Source organism: Styela clava, chromosome 10, assembly GCF_964204865.1.
Source record: "Styela clava chromosome 10, kaStyClav1.hap1.2, whole genome shotgun sequence".
Classification (NCBI taxonomy): domain Eukaryota; kingdom Metazoa; phylum Chordata; class Ascidiacea; order Stolidobranchia; family Styelidae; genus Styela; species Styela clava.
Genome location: NC_135259.1, coordinates 13,565,531 through 13,585,085, shown reverse-complemented (window position 1 = coordinate 13,585,085; position 19,555 = coordinate 13,565,531). Strand labels below are relative to the sequence as shown.

Sequence of the window (19,555 nt, the reverse complement as noted above, 5' to 3'; positions counted from 1 at the left end):
CTTTCAAATATTTTAATAATGTGTAGACCATATACAAATTACTCTTTGACGTATTTGTGCATTTCCTACGCAGAAACAGAATAAAGTTAATAAACAGATTTGTCAGCCGACAGATCAAATTGCTCAGTGCAAAAAAAAAAGATTCTATATTGTTACGTGATAATTGGCGCCGCATTGTAGTTGGAATGACCATTATCTTTGTTTTGTATTTCAGTTGACGAGTCACTTTCAGTATCTGTCGAATACTCACTTTCGTTGTCGGATGAACTAAAATAAACATGAGAAATCAACCAATTGAGTATTCTATACAATGAGAAATGCCAGTAACTAACTCCATTTCCAAAAACAGAATTTTTAACATTACCACTCTGTTTGTTGCCGAAAACGTTTAAAATACAACTTCGATGTTGAATAATTTGAAGTATTCTTCAGGCTGGGGTTTGTTCCGTCGTCTTTTGCATCGGATGAGCTGAAAGTAAATCGGTCCCATAGTCAGGTTTATTCCCCTAGGTAGTTGCAAGTAACATGTAGTGTTGAAAACAGGTAATTCAATACACAGTGTTACTGGGTCGAGAAGTACATGGGTATCAAAGATGTTTAATAAAGCAGCTAAACAACCAAAAGTTATTATATCTAATTTAAATTTATAAGATTGGGAATTTTTAATTTCCAGAGTACGTTTGTTATTGGAAAGTATATGACTTTGGCACCAAGTATACTCATATTTTCACGGGAGCCATTCGAATTTCCAACCGGGCGGGGGAACCGGAACCGAAATTCTGAAATCGTTGGTCATAATTTCAGACAATCTATTTAATAAGGCTTGTATACGCCAAAGATTTCGTAATCCAAACTTACTCGGACTTCTAATGAATGTAAAATTGGACCATAAACAGAACCTTGAAAAATGTTGATCTGCGTGTTAAAATTTGCTTATTTTTATAGATGTGATTACGCTCTATAAGATACCTGATTTTGAATGGATTCAAAATCCCGTAATCGAACTTTCTAAGCTTTTTAGGAGGCTCTTCATCACTTATAATTTCTCCATCAGATAGTCTGTGATAAAAAAAATAACATTATAAACCCCTTAATATATATATATTTTAACAAAAAAAATTTTTACTCGGTTGATATTTTCCGTTCCTTGACAGAGACTGTATCGAACTCCAATCCATTGCGTTGAGGCAGAGGCAAATCATCCATAATATGGCAGTTGTCGCATTTAAAAGTGTTTTTTTTTTCACTGAAATGTCAGTTTATATAGTATTTAGTAATCTACTTTTATTTTCCAACGGTTTAAGACCACTATATAGCAGTAACATAGAAAGGATACGATAGTGGTGATTTGATGCTGCAATAAATCGAGCAGTGGGTTTCAACCTTATTGGTGACGCGGAACACAAATACAAGATTTTGAACGCTCGGAGAGCTATTGTACAATTGAATATGTGCGTACTTTTGGTTATGTGATTATGTTTATTATTATAAAATATGCCAAATAGCAAAAATTGGGCGCGGTACACTTGATGATCTTTCCCAGAACAGTTGTGAAACGCACTTATTATATGAATATATTATACTAGTGTATTTGATTATATTCAAACAATAAACATATATAATACCATCGATTCTTGCATTTTAAGGTAACCCCGCGAAACCCTTGGCCTGTACTGACTAAATACTTTCCCCCCTCTTTTCAGTCTTTTTCATGACCATTCTGCACTTCCACTATTCTTGATTTAAACGATTGACTAAAACCCCGACGTTTCCTTATTTACTGTCAATAATTATTTGTCCAAATAAACCAACCGAGATAGATGGAAATGCTCTTGGGTATTTCGACATCGAAGTGAGTCCGTAAACTAGAGAGATTATTTGAGAGATATCAGTGGGTACATTTTATCTATTGTTGTTAGGATCAAAAGGCACGAGTAAGCGTCGTATAAGGTCATTAAAAGAAACAAATTGACACACCGCCAACCTTGGGCTGGCTACGATCTTGTGGCGGAACCCGCGGTTTCCGCGGAACACTGGCTGAAACAGTGTCTGATAACATTTATCTTTGCATTCCGGTTCTATTTGTGTGCTCTACATTCTACAATGTCCTCTGCCTTTGAATATTGATATTACACAGTATTATATAAACACCATAAAATATGTCACACATTGCTAGTAAACCATTATGTCTCTCGGTGCCAATGTACATTACCGATTCGAATAAGGGATAAGCGATCCCTTCAACCTGGGAGTTTCTTAGGTCTATTATGTGATGTTATTTTGCTTTCTGCTTGCTAATTCATTTTGCTTATCTGAAACAAATTCACGAGTAATTTATACGCTTACGCCAAATAAAATGCATTTCAGATCGCATTGTTGTAACACAAAATAAAAAGGGTGTTAGCCTAAGGTGCATTTCATCAACACATTTTTTTAAATTAAATTTTGCTGAAAGCAATAAAATATTACTCAAAGCGTGTTATTCGCAACTCGAAAGCAAACGAACTCAAACTTTTAGAATCCAATGTAGGAAGTCACAATAGAACAACTAGAACAATATTCAGGTTTGAATACATGATAATGGGTTTTTTAAGATGAATAAAAAAGCATTGCGCCCGCTGAAAAAGTTCGCATATGATGTGCTAGATATGATAAAGTTCAAGGGGCCACGAAGATTGCCTTCGATCGAAAAGGAGCTCCATATTATCGAACTACGGCAAAAGTACAACCAATAAAGAATAAACATAATATATAGATCGATTATATAGTTAATTGAAACAAGTCAATACTTTAATCTGGACTTTGTGAATCAAGGCCGTCTGAACTTGAATTGTGAATCAAGAAGTCCATTGAAAAACTTGAAACGACGACTTAAAAATACAATTAAACGACTCTCGATGATTTCGCGTCGGGGGAACTCCCGTAAATGAAACCAGTGTTGAAACTATGCTATAAACACTGTTATACCGCAATTGTCCCACCCTCGATCAGTGCGCAGCACAATCAAACCAAAGCGTTTGAAAAATATTCAATCTTTTGTAGGAAAACAAAAGGAGGCGTGAGATGTGATTTCAGTAAATACATTACAAAACGGCATTTCTTTTGGTAGGTTACAGTATAAACAACAAGATAGCTCAAATATATGAACACTAAAGTCAAACGAAGCTTATATGGAAGTGTTCCAATGAATTAAAAAATAGCATTTAGGTTGAATTGAAGTGGATCGATTGAATCCATAGGTCCCGGGGAAATCGAAAAAATCATATTAGCCTCACATCGACTCCTCCCATCTTTATGTAAATACCAACAATTTGGAATATATTGGTTATTTTTTTTTCGGGGAAAAGAGATCTTTTCCAACAACAACAACAACTATTCAACAGAACGATTCGAATACACATTTCCTGTTCAAAAAGTGCAAACTTAACGACAACAACATGACGTTATGCGGAAGATAAAATGTATATTCACAAATAAAGGATGGTATAAGAGCCGCTGCATCGGAATTTCCCAGTCGATGAATATGTGTTTTTGAACTTTTTGAAAATTTTGGCTGCGCCTCTGAATATATATTCGATTTTGCAATACGAAATATAATTCCAAAATTAAATTCATTGTTATTGTCCTGGTATCATAGTAAAAGAAATGAATATCCCCGAAAAAAAATTTGAATCTTTTCGGAGTAAAAATATTTATCCTCTATGAAAATAAAACAGCAAACTTTTAGGTGAAATATCGAGCCTCACAGGTCTCAGAGGAAATTTGAAAATAAATAAAAGTAGTATGATTTTAGCCGCTTTGGTAACCATAAAGTACTGAAGATTTAAAGTACTTTGTCCACTAGTTTCGGAGAAAAGCGACTTGTCTCAAAACAACAAGAAAAGGCCCAACAACACCAATTTGACTAAACCATTCATAGCCATATATTTCGCGTCCACTCATGAAAAGGATAGTTTCACTGTTGACGATTACCTGACATCGGATCCCAGTTATAGCCAGTTTGAACTTTCCCCTATTAACTAAATTGTTATTGGGTTGTCACGACGTTCAATATAACCCTAATAAGATACACGACATCACATGAAAATCATATTCAAAATAGATAATATCACCCCGCGGCGCTTTTCGAAAAGAATGAAATTTTAATTTAAATCACCGAGTCAGAAGTATAAAGTATATACTCTACTCAGATTTAGACATTACAATCATTGGGGAGATATAGGAATAATAGTAATATTGTGTGATAAACCGGGCATTTTTTGTATGATTCCAGCTTATTGGGTTATCTGTGTTATTCGGAATGATAGAAAGTTCAAGTAATGGACTTAACAGGCAATATAGAAGCACTATAGAATGAAAATCAAAATTGTGCAATTCTTGTTAAAACATCCCTAGCTCGAGCGTTCAGAAATTGAAAAAGTTGGAATAGTTATGGATATATGTTCCTAATCTCTATTTGAATGGCCTACTCCGTAGAGGGGATATGGAGCTACCGATACCATATCCAATGTAGGATATCTCATACTTGTTGACGACCTGTACTTACTTTAATCTTGATTATTCAAATTATTTTGGGAAATAAATTACTTCTAAAACTTAATCCCAGAGCCTAAACCGAGCCCAGCTACAGAAAGTCTGAATGAGTTTGTGTTATATCGATGCACCATGTAATTTATCTTTCTTGTACTTATAATAATCAGGACTATTTTAATTTATTTTTCAGGATACACGACAATATCATTTATTCCGGATGAAGTTCTCCAGATAAACGTACTGGTAAGTAGTCAAATTGAGTTACCAAGCACGCCTCATGAGTTTGATTGACATGTGAAAGGCGGTGCAAAATTTTAAGGTTAAATATAACATCGCAATTTCAAATAAAAATAGTTACGTTGGGGTTTGACATTTTTTATAAAGAATATTTCCATGCAGATGAGGAACTTCAGCATCAAACAAGGCTGAACGATGACAATAAAGTTGTTCTTCAATGGAGAATTGAGCAAAAAGACATCGTATTTGAGGTGAATTGATCTATTTATCGCAGTGCTCTTCAACAGGGGTTCCGCAACACATGCAGTGGGGTTCCGTGAGTTTATAGGGTTCCTTGGGGGTTCCGCGTGAAGGAAAAAAATGACTGCTGGGCCAGTAAAGTTGCAAAAAATGATTATTCTTCTTTTCCATGCTTGGATGAATTTCTAAGTGCGCAACAGCAAGAGGGACTTCTAGATATCCGTAATGATATTAATTCTGAGAAAACCTTCGAAAAAAATGGGAAGGAATAGTATTGGATTTCTCTTCACAAAGAGGGTACAGCAATTGCAAAAATGCATTGAAACTTCTGTGTCAATTTCCCAATACCTATTTGTGTAAATCAGCATTTTCTGCTTTAACAACTATTAATAACAAAAACGAAGTTGTTTAAAGAGTATAAATAACCATAAGTATGAGAGAATTGCTTTGAGCGCCGTGGAGCCACGATTCAAGAACATTGCAAAAAAAATGCAAGAACAACCTAGTCATTGAATTTCACGCTTGTTACCTTCTTTCTGTTTCGTTGTTGAGGTGGAAATATTTGAATTATAAATATTTCGTGTCACGAGTATTTCGTGTTTTATTTTTATTATTTGGGCTTCCATAAAAAACGAAAAGTGATATCAGGGGTTCCGCAATAACAAAAGGTTGAAGAGCACTGATTTATCGCCTATTCTAGATTACATAGTGTTATGTAATACAAATATAAACTTAATGACTATTCAAGAGGAATTTTTTGATTTTCTTTCTTTTTTTGCCAAGTACTATCCATTCTTTAACAATTTGTTGTGTAAAGTCATCATAATACGTTTATTCCAGACCATTTTTTTCTTCTTCAGTGAAGTTCTTCTGTATATATCATATGAAAAAATGGCAAATCTGGGGCTAGAAATGACTGATAATTGTATCAATATGCATATATATACATCCGCCACAGGATACAAAATAATGGCACTGAGCAAAACTGCCTGTAGCAAATGCTTTTCCAGTCTATAACGGACAAGGGTGATTTCAAAAATACTCTATATATTTTAGAGAATTGTTCTTGGGATGCGTGGTCAAGTATTCTTCGGAATTACGGATCTTTTGTCCAAAGTCCACGCCACTAATGCAAAAATGTGAGATTTGAGACAAATACCCCTTCACGTTTAGAAATAACAAATTAGTAAATATTCAGTTGAGGTCCGGGTTAGGGTTAGAAATGATTTGAAAAATTGGAATTTCCAGCGCGATCTGTATTCCTTACCCTAACTGAAAAATTACTAATTTTCTTATTTTGATCGTTGTGTTGGAGTTTTTTATTTGCGGTGGCTTTGTATCCCGAATTTCTTCAGCGATCAACTTCATCATTTAAATTTTACTCCTTGCAAATTGGTTTCCGGTGAACGAAACAGCAACAGTTATTTGTGTGTTTGTGGCATCTTGGTCTTTGGGACAAGCGGTGGCTGCTATTATTATTTGCAATTGGTTCGCCATACATATTTGAACCCTCATCCTTTCTTGAAAATTAAATTACCGATTGTAAACAGTGGAATAGCGTTTCTGCATATATTAACAGCACATTTTCCTGTTTTTATCTGACAAATTATTCACCTAGTTCTCTTACTGAATCACAGCAGCGAATCTCAAACGAAATATCTACCTAAAGCCACCGGACCCATTATCTTTGCATCTACGTACATTTTGCCCGTAAACTGCACCCAGGACATTTACACCTGCATACTCTTGCACCTTTCAGCACCCGCATATATAATGCACTCGCGTACATTTGCACCATGAACATATTCACTCACAGATGTTTGTACCTATATATATATATATGTTTACACCTGCGTACATTTGCACTTATAGATATTTGCACCCGTAAACCTTAACGCCCATAGATACCAGTCTTTGAAGCAAACGTGGTCTTATTGCAATTTGCCGTGGTTAGATGGAACTTCTAATGTTATAACTGGTAACGAATGTGGACTCATTGCTTGCAGGTGCGTGATTTAATCAGATTTCCATACATCAACTCGGTTCAAAATCTCGAACCGGGTGAAAAACAGCATGTAACGTAAGTCGTGACGTCACAATACCGAGTAAACAAGTGTCGTGAACAACAAATTTTGCTCTTGCCATTTCGATATCGTTTTTTGTTCTGCTCTTCTCTGATCTACATTTAATTATTATTCCTTATTGAATCAAGCTTGTCTTGTGCAATTTGCCAACTTGAATTGTTGTGTTTATTTGTGAATAGATTCCATACGGTGTAATAGCCAGAGTGTCAACTAGCCAAACACCATCGTAAATTCAAGAATGATCTCGAAGGTACTATGTCCTCATGATATAAAATCTTTCAGATATGTCTACATTTGATTCGACAATAATAATGTTAATTTACACAATCAAAATTTTTAAAAAATAGTATTTTGTTTATATCTTCGAGTTACGTGGATAAAAACATGCAATATGTACAATTTCCTGCAGAAGAGCAGTAGATGTGGCCGTTGTGGCACTTTATCCTTCTCTCAAATATGTTTGGTGCCTGCCTCTGACAAAAAAATTCTTTTTCATCATATTTTGTCAGAGAGACTCCCTCCACCTGTCATAGAAAATAGAATCTTACAAATATGAAAAGTTGTTTTTTGCAAACAACTAAAGATACACTATACACATTTGTGAGTTTTAGTTTACTAAAGAACATTTCTTGTCTGAAAATAAATCCTGAATTTACAAATGCCCGTGGAGTGAAAGAAAGTCATCTATTAGGTCGTATGACATGAAAACATTGAGCGATAAATTGATTATTCCATTCATAATTGTTTTTTCAAGCGTGCGTAACAGATATTCTTTTAAATTTGAGACTCAAAAGACATCTAAATATTACTTACATTGGGCAAAAGTTCTTTTATCAGAATATCTTCAACAACATCTTTATCGTACAGTTTGTACGATCCTGATGGGTCGCCGAGAAGTTGTTTTTTTACTTCAACAAAGGCTTTCCGGAAAGACTCTGGTCGACTGATTAGATGAAATGAAGAAACTTTATTTACAAAAGATCAGTTTTTATAATTTATATTAAACTAATGAGAATATTGTATATTTATATTGATTACTCGTTTTTAAAATCATGCACTATAGAGATGGAACATATTTTTGAAAACAGTGCAGTTTAAAAATCTTCAGAAATACATTTTTAATGAGTATCGTTAGGTACAAGTCGTCGAGTCACGATCAATCGGATTCCTCATTCACAGTGGCTTTGCCATCATTGCTAATAAGGAAAATTTATTGAAAAGGTTTTGATTTCCAACAGAAAATACTTTTAATCGCCGTGAATTCTGATAAAATGAAATCGCGAAACACAATAATAACAAAACTCCATTTTAAAATTTATAAAAAAAAATAACCTTTTAAATCCTTCATGAACTTTTTCACAGAGTTTGAGGAAACATCCACAATGTCTAATTCTCGATGTCTCGCGTATAAAATCTTTATATTCACTATACGTCCACATTTCTCGGGGCAACATTAGCCAGTTGATCAGATCTTTGATATCTTCCTTGAGATCTAGAGAAAAATTTTATATGACAATTCAGGCCTAAATATTTGTAGAAACAAATGGATAGTTGTGCAATTTCGCAGTAGTGTAGTAACGTGAAAAAAAATAATAAAAATACGTTCATTTTTTGTTTCGGTCAGCGAATGTTCCATAAAAAGTATCGAAAATTCAATTTCCAAACATAATAACTATTATATATAATTATATAATTTCCAAATGCAATTATAGTACAATTATTATACAACATTATCATTCTGAGCTCTGATACTCCAAAACAGGTATTTAATGTACAAAGAATAAAAGAAATTGCCTAAAAAAATTTATTACATTAGCTGAGTTGACGAACCTTTTAAAACAACGACAGATGATTTCCCAGGTATAGAGAGATTTTCAGGCAAAGATACTACAATATTGGCCACGATTTCTAGGTTATGGACTCTTCGTTCGTAGAGGCGAATTTTCGAATAGCAATGTTCGAAAATATTCTGTCAAACGATGAATTTTATTAATGGCAATAAAAATCTTTTCATTAAAGTTTTAGTATTTCATTTCAAATAAAAATTCACAATTTTGAGGAAACTCTTTTTGCTTTCCTAATATTCATTGGTTAGAAGTTATATATATATAAACTCCGCCATTTTCCACCATATAATGTTATTGAAACTGCTTCTAAAGTAATATAATTTCCTTGTTTACAGTATTTATGTGACCATTTTTTTAGACTCATAAGTTGTATATCACATTTTTTACAGAGTTATGAGATGGAACCATTTTCAAAATTTTTATAATCCACATGAATCTTATATACTATCACGTTAATAGTAGTTTTGCGTTAATTCATAGTATTACTGCAGACCGATTTCGTTCGTTATCGAGTATTGTAGACCTCTTGGTATGATTCACAGACAAGTATAATTTAGCAGCTTCTGTGTTTTGAATGATGAAAAGGAAATTATTTATTGGAAATATGGTTCTTGTTTTATATTTTTTCATATATCCATACGCGAATGAGCAACCATTAATCACGATGAAACTGGGTACGTCCTGGTAGTCACCTCCTTGAATTTGCAAATATGCGCAAAGTCATCTGTATCAAGGAAGCCTTTCTCTACCATTGATCCCACAACATTCAACTTCGTCTCAAACATATCATGTAATTCTTGCCTCAGATGTGAAAATAATTTGTTAAATTCGATCATTTCTTGCTTCACTATACTCATGTCACTGAAATATATCAGAGAATAAAACTCTAATATTATTGAATGAAACAGGATCCTTTTTCAGCGACCCCTAAATGCTGCACCGATTGATTACCAGTTTCAAACTGGACTTGGTCAGGAAAATGGACAAGATTCGTTCATTGTAATTTTAATGGGATTGTATTTCTTCTCTCCCTGAGTAAAACTAGGATTATAAACTAAGATTTGTTTCTTGGGTTGTTTTAAAATATGAACTTGTTGAATCAACAACATTTTATGTATCAAATAACGAATTTGTTTTTATTATTTGATTAATGTAGAATTCGAGGAATGAAATCCACAGAATATATGTATACCTATAAACCCATTATGTTAGGTTTAAATGCAATATACCTTGATATATTTTTAATGATATTTCCATATCTTGAATTCCATGTTATGCGCTTGTTACATTTTGGACACATTTTGTGCTTTAGCTCTGAACCAACCTCTGGACAATCCATCCATTTATCGAGTGCCTCGCAAGAAAAAATGTGACCACAGTCTTCCAGTTGAATCAGTCTGATCGAAAAAATTGAAAGTAATGAATATATTATAGAATATTAGCCATTTAACAAAAATATAATACCAAGATCTGGATAGAATATAATTTATTTTCTATATGAGGAATGAAAAAGAGCAGAACCGACTGAAATGTTCATAAAACTTACTGAGAATTGACATTTTCTCCGTTTTCAGCTATTATTTCAAGAAACTTTCTCCCATCACATATAGAGCAAATATCTGGACAAGCTTCTCCACATACACCGCAACATTTGTGTTTACATCTCAGTATTTTTGTACACGGTTCGTTGCACCGCGGGCGGTCACATGGTTCACCACATAGCTTACTGCATTTATAATGAGGACATTCCCATTGGCATTGTTGTGCGCATGGGCTGTATGAATACCAACATTCTTTTTTGGATCTGCTATGAGAGCATCTTATTTTACATTCTTCTCTACATACAAGAAATTCCGTGCAACACTTTGATTCAGTCGAGTGACCACACCACAATATCCGTTTTGAGCGTTTCGTGCATGGTATGTGAAGCCGACCCTAGTGAAATAATAATGATTGAATACGCAAGTTGTATTTCCAATTGCAAAGACTTGTAAAAGTACATTAATGTTATAAATATATACCTCTTGCTTTTTTGTGAATCAGGACAGAGACCCGGGAAAAATGACATCATATATAAAGTATGAGATAACATTTATTATTACCTGCAAACAACTTCCGCAAGTTCCGCCGCAAAAGTGACCGCACTGAAATAATCTGTCACACGGAACAGGACAACGCCTAATGCTCATCATGTCTCCTTTGCAGCAAGGAATAAAAGGTTCGTGTCCACACAAAAGTTTTACTGAAATGTTTTGGAAATCTTAATCAAGTGTAAAATCGAGTATGTGAAGTTAATTAGAGATAAATAAGTTCGACAAACAATGATAAAAAACAGAAGACAATTAGTAAAGAACTACTGTAACAGGACGGATGACTTTACGATTCCCAAAGGTCTCCGATGGACGATGCCGATATAGACACGCCATTGCGGTAAACTTCAGTGAACATCCAAAATAATTTCGTTGATGAGAATATAAATATATATTATATAATAGATTTACCAGTTCCCCAGTATAGACAATGAAGAGTCGATAGCAATAGGAATAAACTATATTTTAAAAACATGAGTATCTATCTACTCACTTTTTATCTTTTGTTTGCAAATATTTGCTTCTGGTGGTAGGTTGCACTCAACATGTTGTACGTGACCACAAATTGGAACTTTCTGTTAAAAGGCCGAATTTGAGAAAATTATTAAAATAATAAGATGATACATTTTGATTGACTTTTTCGATATCATTGGATTATTTGTAACTTTAAATAGTTTTGAATAATCCTATACCGCCTATTCCAGTATTTGCCATTTATTTAACATTGGGATTGTGTGTACAACGGAGCGAAAATTTGACCATTTTTGAAACTGCTTTAGGAAATTATGAACATAAAAAAACATCTTACATAACCAAAACTATATAGTAATTCTGACAAAATCTCATATGATTAGAACTCTATAACTAAATCACCTTTCCAGCATTCTACTAGCCCTATTGATTAAGCTTTTCATCAATGACATGTAAAATCTATCACAGTTTATTCGTCCACGCGAAAATTGTTTCAGAAAAGTTAATTTTTATTCTAATGGACGATTCTAAAAATTGGTTCCTTAACAAACAGAATTTTTGCGAAGCGCGGTCTTAATAACATATTAAAGATGTGTGTTTATCCACTTCTTAATTTTTCTGCATGGCATAAGTTTAAATGACTATTACTTAAAATCAAAATACGACACCATGCACTATGGTACGTGGTAAATTATATTCGGCTATATAGATTTTTATTTTGTGATAAAATTTATATTTTGTTCAATATTTATAATGATCAACTTACTTTTAGTATCAATACCTTACATGGCCCACAATCTTCATGACATAATTTTCTACAAGGGTGTTTTCTTTCGCACGATCTTGTGCAACTTTCGTAACACTTGACATTGTCGTGATTGCCCGGGTGGCAGTAATACGTTTTACATGCATGGCCACAGCGCAAACGGGCTTTACAGCGATCCGTACAGCCACCTACGGACAGTAAAAATAATAGATTTTTTATTTATAAAATTCGTCACATGAGCAATTTATATCCAACGATTTCAGACGTTTCATGAATTAACATAATTTTTTTTATATTGATTACCGGTATTACTGCATGTATCAGAGTTACCCGTCATTATTTATATTGTCACGCTCTGCTGCCCACGGAGCGGCAATCTAGGTTTTCATGACGTAGGCTTGCACGACAAGAAGTACTGTACATGCATTTACAACTTGTGTCAAGGAGAGATTGTGGCGGTATTTGAGTGTAATAGCGTTATATATTATTAGTTTTATATGAAGTGTAGGGGCTAAGTGTGAGTTGTCATGGGCAAATGCCTGATCTATTTTTAGGAGTATTCTTTTGGGGTTACGTTTAGTTTGTACCACTAGTACTTCTAGTGGGCGTCGCATAACCATTTTTGCATATGGTATTCCTGACTTCCACCTGACTATGCAATCTAAAAATTGCAATCACGTCATAGAGCTTGCCAAAGTACAGCTACAATCGCCCGAAATGGCATCTGAAACGACGATATCGAACTCAATAACGCCAGTGATCTTTCTCATATCGGGATCGTTGCATCCACTGAATTGGAATCTCTGTGGTTGCGATGAGAAAACGAGAGAAATAGCTTGCTCGATTTCGGGTGATAGTCTGCGCGTTCTGGATGACCATTAGTATACTTTGGAAGGCATTATTACGCCGCAGTGACGTGATTGTTTGATCACTTAGTCAGATGAGGGTTAGGAATGACATGTGCAAAATTTTGAGCCAGGCCAACTAGAAATACATGTGGTGCGACCCTTTTGTGCTGTTATGATCATTCAATACAAGCTAAGCGGAAAAAAGTTATTCCAATATATACAACTTATTTGCCATATGTAAAATAATTTCAAACTAAATTGCCTTATATACATACAATTAGCAAAATACCTTCCGGCACGTTGTCGAAGTCTTCAGCATTTTTAACAGGAGTACAATGTTCTGGATGTTTTTGGCATTTCAGCATCAGACATTCTCCAATACACCCTGATTGTTCCAATTTCAATGCAATATGCTTCCACAGCTTACTCTTTTCCTTCAGCAACTTAGAGAAACATTTGCATATTTTGAATGTTTGCAGTGAATTATATAAATAGTAAAAAGATAACATTCCCTTATTTCAAGTTTCAAACATTATTACATATGTTATTTTTTCATTAACTTCCCCTCATATAATTTTTTCGCTTCAGATATTTAATAACTCTCAACGATTCAAATTTTGCTCAGATCTTAACAAATTAATATTTTGCCTATTTTTGCTGTGAAGTGATCTCTACGGGCTATCATCAAATTTTATGTTACTAAAAACACTGAGTACCTCTATATTCCCGATGCAATAAAATGCATTCCTAGCACGAGAAAGTGCTACACATATTCTGTTCTCAATACGAAGAAATCCAATGTTCCCCTGTTAGAAACACAAGCTTGATGAGTTATTTTAATTAAAGGTGATCGAGGTTCAAAGAAAAATTTCAATTTTATACATCGACGATCATAATACTCTACTTGTGCATAAATTAACAACAGAATCTATCAACAGATTCAATTCAACACAGGGAAATTACTACAAATGAAGGGAGTTGATGACATGGAAACTGGGAATGACGTAATAATTCTGAAAAAAATACCAACGTGAATGCTGAGTCTGTTCCGCGCCGGAGGTAACTTTCAAGTCTCGTGTCAACCCATACCTCAAATACCGGTATTATTATTAGCGCGCCAATCATCTCGCGTAACCATTTAACAGAACTCGTATCGATTTCACAGGGTGGAAAAAAAGCACTGTGTTTAAGCACTTTACCTCGGAATTACTTCTAACTAGAGACAAGAGGATGATGTCATTTTCTTCTCCTTGGTATCCATCGACTGGCGTCACTTTAACATCTTTGCATGAATCATCTAAAACCGAACGGAATGCCGATATCTGACCAGCGTACATAGCCAAGATTGTTATTTGTGATGGTTTATATTGCTGTTGTATCAAATATTTACAAAGTCTCGCTAAAAAGTTGGCTTCAAACTTGTTTTTCTTACTTTTTCCTTCTAACATGTTTTCTTCCGGAATGTTGTGCGACACGAAGAATACTGATTTAGTGAGACCTCTCATATTTTCCCACCCGTTCCTTTTTGAAACACTGGAGTGATCCTGCAAATCGGAGTAAATTTGTGGCCGTAACAAATCAGCAATCAACGGTTGCATGCGATGTTGCGTTGAAAGTGTAACGTGTGGTACGTTTTTAATCATTCTTTCAAAAAGCGATATCTCCAGCTTATACTTTTTCGCCAATTCGTACACCGCTGGAGAAGGCTTAAGTTGTTGATGATCTCCTATCAAAATCAGATGCTGTGTAGTTTTAGGCAAAGCAGCGACAATGTGCGCTTCCAGAACTTCTGCTGCTTCCTCCACAATCACAATTTTAATAGGCAGGCGATTGATTAGTGATCTATACTTTGCAGCTCCTGTCGTTGTTAGAGCAATCACATCACGACTTTTTACAATTTCTTCATCCTCATCCTCACGAAGCTTCGTCAAATCATACAGCCTTTGTGTATTCTCCGCCAAAATATTGTCGCGATTGATTCGTTTACTAGCACGCCATTTCTCTACCCAGTTTCTATAAATTGGTGCATTCAGATCAATTGAGATGATTATTTATCTTTGTAGTAATACTTACATAATGAGTTTGCAAAAAAAAGAAGTAATATGTATACCTGTACAAACACCATCTCTCTTCAAGTTCAAGTACATGAAGATCGTGAACATTGGCTACTTCATAATCATTCATTGTCGATGTTTTGTCAAGCTGCCTTTGAATTTTTTGTAAATCGCGACGATCATGCGATTGGGCTTTATGCAGCATCTTTCCTAGTTAAAAAAGAACATGAAATGAACTTTACTGATGTGGACTCGATTCACCATTTAGCAAAAAGCGATTATCTAGTGCTTATATAACTTACTGAAAACATAGATTCCATCACTCAGTTATGCCAGTGAGCATTTAAACACCACAGAAACATGTTTAAAGAATAATTAACTAGGAAAAACAGGTCATTGTAAAAATATTTTTCAGTCATTGTCCGAATTGCATTGCAAAAATATGGCTTCAATGATTAAAATTGTAGAATTCACCCGACCTTTAGTGGACAGAAAAGAATGCTGCGATTTGCAATTTTTATATTTTGCAAGCTTTTTAATTCGCCACATTGAGATCACTTGCGTGATACGTTACAAAGGGTAGGGCAAGCTGGATTTTCTATAAATTGTAGTTTACTTTAGTCACTAAATAGGGCTTTTCTCGCCCTAAAAAAATGAGATAGATATTTCTTATAGCGACAGGACTTATTTACAGTACAACCAACCCAACAATAATAATAACATTTTTGAAAAGTCTCGAATTTGTGTTCAAAATATAGTGATAATGTCGAGCATTGGCATATTCTTGGGCTTTCTTATGAACAGAAAACGAGATTCACATATACATTATATATATATATATATTTATTTCATATATACAACCAATTATTAAAACTATAAAATACTTGACCAATTCAAAATCGGTGAAAAAATCTTTACAATTTCGACTTGAAGAAATTACAAAAATATATATAAAATAAAAGTAATAACTTACGTAGGATACCAGTATCTACCGAAAGATACCTTGATTTCAATTCATCAATATATCTGTCATCTTTTTTGTTTCCAGGCTGTCTGCCATGAAAATCTAAACAACGAATTACATAAATTATAATAAATGTAGATATTATATTTTGCTATTTAATGACTGACTTTTGTTGTTAAATCGATAAAAAAATGTGATAATTACCACCGTATTCTAAATTTCTTCTATCTTCTATAATTGACGATTCCTCCATAATATGGGCATGTGCCGGGCTTCTTTGATCTGCAAATGTGTTATTCGAAGCGTTCAGAACAGAACAATGATTTTATAAAATTTGTATAATATTTTCTAAAGCGGAATAAATATTAAAACAAGAGAGCTATGCTCAAATATATGGACACGTTTACCGATTTCAGAAAAAGCACCAACATTTAAAGACATCAGTTATAACAGTGAATGCAAGCCACTAGTTCAGTGTCACCGCGCTGTGTTACGGTACCGGAACTGCCCTATCTTTTGATGTCTTGTGACAGCGTGAATTGAAATTGCAAGAGGGTCCAACTCACAACTGTAGTAACACCAACGATCCGAGTCACTACCGTAATATAACACCAAGTACGGCACTATTCGCCATTCACCATTCCTAAAATCTTAGCAGAGCCAGGATTTCATTACGAACCACCGACGTTCGATGGCACGTGATCAAAAAAAACATGAAGAGGAGTGCCAGTATACACATCACAAGGTGTCGCTATGTTTTATTCTGACACATAAAAAACGAATCTCTCGAAGACCACAGAAATTTTTGAAATGAGTAAAAGTAATAGCCTTCTGGCGAAAAAAATCAATCTTTAAGCACTGAAAATTTCGAAGCAATTTGTCCAGTATTAGAAGAGAAAAGCGATTTTATCATGACGAAGAAGAATATTAACAAGAACAAAAACATGATATTGAAACGATCGTTATGTACACTCACGTGTCCAATAATGGTCTATGTTTCATATTTTGATATGACTTGCCTTTTTGTTTATTTGACGATCGCTTCAAGTCTTGGAGACGTCTTATCATGTGATTTGACATTCCAAGCCAACGTAGAAGTGATGAATCTTTAGTATCCCCGGCTGGAAAATATCGAATTTAGACTTCCGTTTTGTTTATTGACCTATTCTTGTACATTGAAGTGCTACCGAATAGAAGTAATCTCTTCAAATTTCTATTTTCGCTTTTACTTTTAATTTTCTTTCTAGTGTTTGATGACGATATTAATTGTATCCTAATGAAAATTTATGTGGTGAAACAATTTTATTTGAAGTCGGAACTAATAATTCACCCAATCACAAAATGAGAATAATTTAAAGCTTTCAAGAAGACTTCCCATCTTCAAATACTAAATAATGATCTTTATATTGAGAAATATTATATGTCCAATAGTGAAAGGGAAGCGCAATTTTTGTCTACACAAGATTATCTACACCCCACGGTCACCAGTCGCCACCAACGACAACATAAACATAATCTAGCCAAAAGATTGTTAGGTCCATTTTTTCAATGTAGTTGAAGGCTGTGACTTAAAATTGTGTTGCCATTCACAATTAAAAGCTAATGCATCACCCTTATGCTATTTTCAGAAACCGTGCGGCGATAACAAATTACATTTTTACATTCTGTGGCCAAGTTTTATGAAACAATCTTCACAGGAACTCAAATGATTGTTTTACATACCCTCTACGAATTTATCTTTATTCGTCAGATTATCAAGATTCAATCGAAATAGTCAAAAAGTTTTCAAATAGAGTTTGCAAGCAACTGGCATGGAGATGGGAAAAAAAGATATATATATTTTGTCACCAAAACAAAAAAATTAGCTCTTGTTAAATGCTCTTAGTAAAAACTTTATTTTTTTTTATTCTGAACTGAAAATGCAAACATCTTTGGAAGTATGTATCTATTTGCTAAAATGAATTAATAGACGCAAAATTTCACGTTCTCTGTACTGACATAGCTGGGTATAAAGCACATCAGGAATAAATTCTTTGAGTTGATCGAATTTCAGCACACCTAGAAGAGAAACTTCTATTTGAAAAGTACTTTCTCGAAAAATACTCTCGCCATTCTTGAGGGCACCTGCGAAATAAAAAGTAATTTTTGAAGAACTTTCAACGTGACAAATGCCAAAGTTTGTATGTCTTGTAATTGATTAGAAGTATATATAGACGGAGATCCCAATCTTTAATATAACGAAACAGGCGAATGCAATTGAATGAGGTTCTAAATGATTTGGAGACAGAAGATCAATTTTATCATTTTTTTATTTTCAAATACTTGTGTATACCGAATTACAGAATGTTCTGTTTAACGAGTTATTACTTGCAGAATAACAATATATTTACAGCAGAAAAAAAATTAACAAAAGAATCTATATATCAAATTAATACCAACCTATAGAAGAAACAATTGAATTCTCGAATCGAGATTTCTTTTTAGTTTTCATTTCTTTTTTAATAGATGCAAGCGTATATTTTGCAACAACGTCGCTGTTGCACCGACCTCCTATTCTAATAATATTTTCGCAATATTCTTCAATACTTTCCACAAATTGGTCGAGTGCATGATTTGTGTAGCATACGATCAAAATAGGAGAGTGGGACTCATGGCGTCTGAAATTAAACAATACCAAGTTTTGACATCAAAATATACAGCAAATTAACATTCACAGCATTTTTGCTTCAACCAAAGAACATTCCTTCTTGATACATAATGTGCAATTTGGATATTATAACAAAACACATTTGTGGATTTTCATTTTGTAATTTCAATAGTATATGAGTCAATGGCTAATTCCGAAATTTAAAGGAAAAATAATACTTGGTAGCAAAATGTATCAAAAGATACCTATATTAGAAAGTAGTAGGAGTGGAAAAAGTTTGAAACACTGATTGATGATTGAATGATTTTACTCAAAAACTAGTCGATAAATAATTTTGAATTATTTGGTTTCACTTTTGAATCACACAACTACCCCTTATATTAACTTACCGCCACTTTTTTGCATTAGCTAGTAAAATTTCCATGATTCGCACACCGACGTGTGTCTTTCCTGTGCCAGGTGGGCCTTGTATAACGGCAAATTCTTTAGTCAAAGCTAATTTCAATGCATCTGCTTGTACTTGGTTGAGGTTAAGTTTACTTGCATCGGGCCATTCACTATCTTTTAGCAGTCTAACCTTTTTCCATTTGTGTTTAACTAGAGAGAATTATGCGTTATTACTTCTAACAAAATAAAAACAGAAAGTTATGTCAAATTATGCGTATTAGATTAATTTTAATTTATTCTCCATACGAGATTTTCCAAAGCTAGGTTACTAGCCCTCAATTTGGCCCTCAAATTGATTTCAAAGCATGAGATTTATGGTGTCATATA

General features: G+C 34.0%; 2 protein-coding genes across 2 annotated transcripts; both read right to left on the bottom strand.

Annotated features, from left to right (window-relative positions):
• Positions 1-152: 152 nt before the first annotated feature.
• On the bottom strand, positions 153-1,274 carry LOC144428019 (uncharacterized). Its single transcript, XM_078116656.1, has 4 exons — positions 1,127-1,274; positions 970-1,059; positions 365-469; positions 153-267 (listed from the first exon to the last, which is right to left on the bottom strand). The coding sequence occupies exons 1-4, from the start codon at positions 1,204-1,206 to the stop codon at positions 153-155; spliced, it is 390 nt and encodes a 129-aa protein (XP_077972782.1). The 5' UTR covers positions 1,207-1,274.
• A 5,995-nt stretch (positions 1,275-7,269) lies between these two features.
• Positions 7,270-19,341, bottom strand: LOC120337513 (NFX1-type zinc finger-containing protein 1-like). The gene is made up of 20 exons (XM_039405315.2): positions 19,171-19,341; positions 18,574-18,791; positions 18,133-18,258; positions 17,154-17,255; positions 16,339-16,416; positions 16,144-16,236; positions 15,227-15,380; positions 14,316-15,129; positions 13,833-13,922; positions 13,406-13,559; positions 12,269-12,456; positions 11,525-11,606; positions 11,044-11,183; positions 10,488-10,876; positions 10,171-10,338; positions 9,634-9,802; positions 8,925-9,063; positions 8,427-8,586; positions 7,908-8,037; positions 7,270-7,618 (listed from the first exon to the last, which is right to left on the bottom strand). The coding sequence occupies exons 1-20, from the start codon at positions 19,203-19,205 to the stop codon at positions 7,463-7,465; spliced, it is 3,585 nt and encodes a 1,194-aa protein (XP_039261249.2). The 5' UTR covers positions 19,206-19,341; the 3' UTR covers positions 7,270-7,462.
• Between the last annotated feature and the right edge of the window lie 214 nt (positions 19,342-19,555).

Bases quoted from the DNA above. Each gene is read 5' to 3' on its own strand.
- LOC144428019 (XM_078116656.1), bottom strand. From the start codon at position 1,206: ATGGATGATTTGCCTCTGCCTCAACGCAATGGATTGGAGTTCGATACA. The intron at 470-969 runs GTATCTTATAGA...ATTTACTTTCAG, and splicing joins TTGAATCCATTCAAAATCAG to CTCATCCGATGCAAAAGACG. The intron at 268-364 runs GTAATGTTAAAA...TGTTTATTTTAG, and splicing joins TTTCGGCAACAAACAGAGTG to TTCATCCGACAACGAAAGTG.
- LOC120337513 (XM_039405315.2), bottom strand. From the start codon at position 19,205: ATGGAAATTTTACTAGCTAATGCAAAAAAGTGGCG. The intron at 11,184-11,524 runs GTGAGTAGATAG...AAAACATTTCAG, and splicing joins TTGCAAACAAAAGATAAAAA to TAAAACTTTTGTGTGGACAC. The intron at 8,587-8,924 runs GTTCGTCAACTC...ATTTTTCTCTAG, and splicing joins ATCTGTCGTTGTTTTAAAAG to ATCTCAAGGAAGATATCAAA.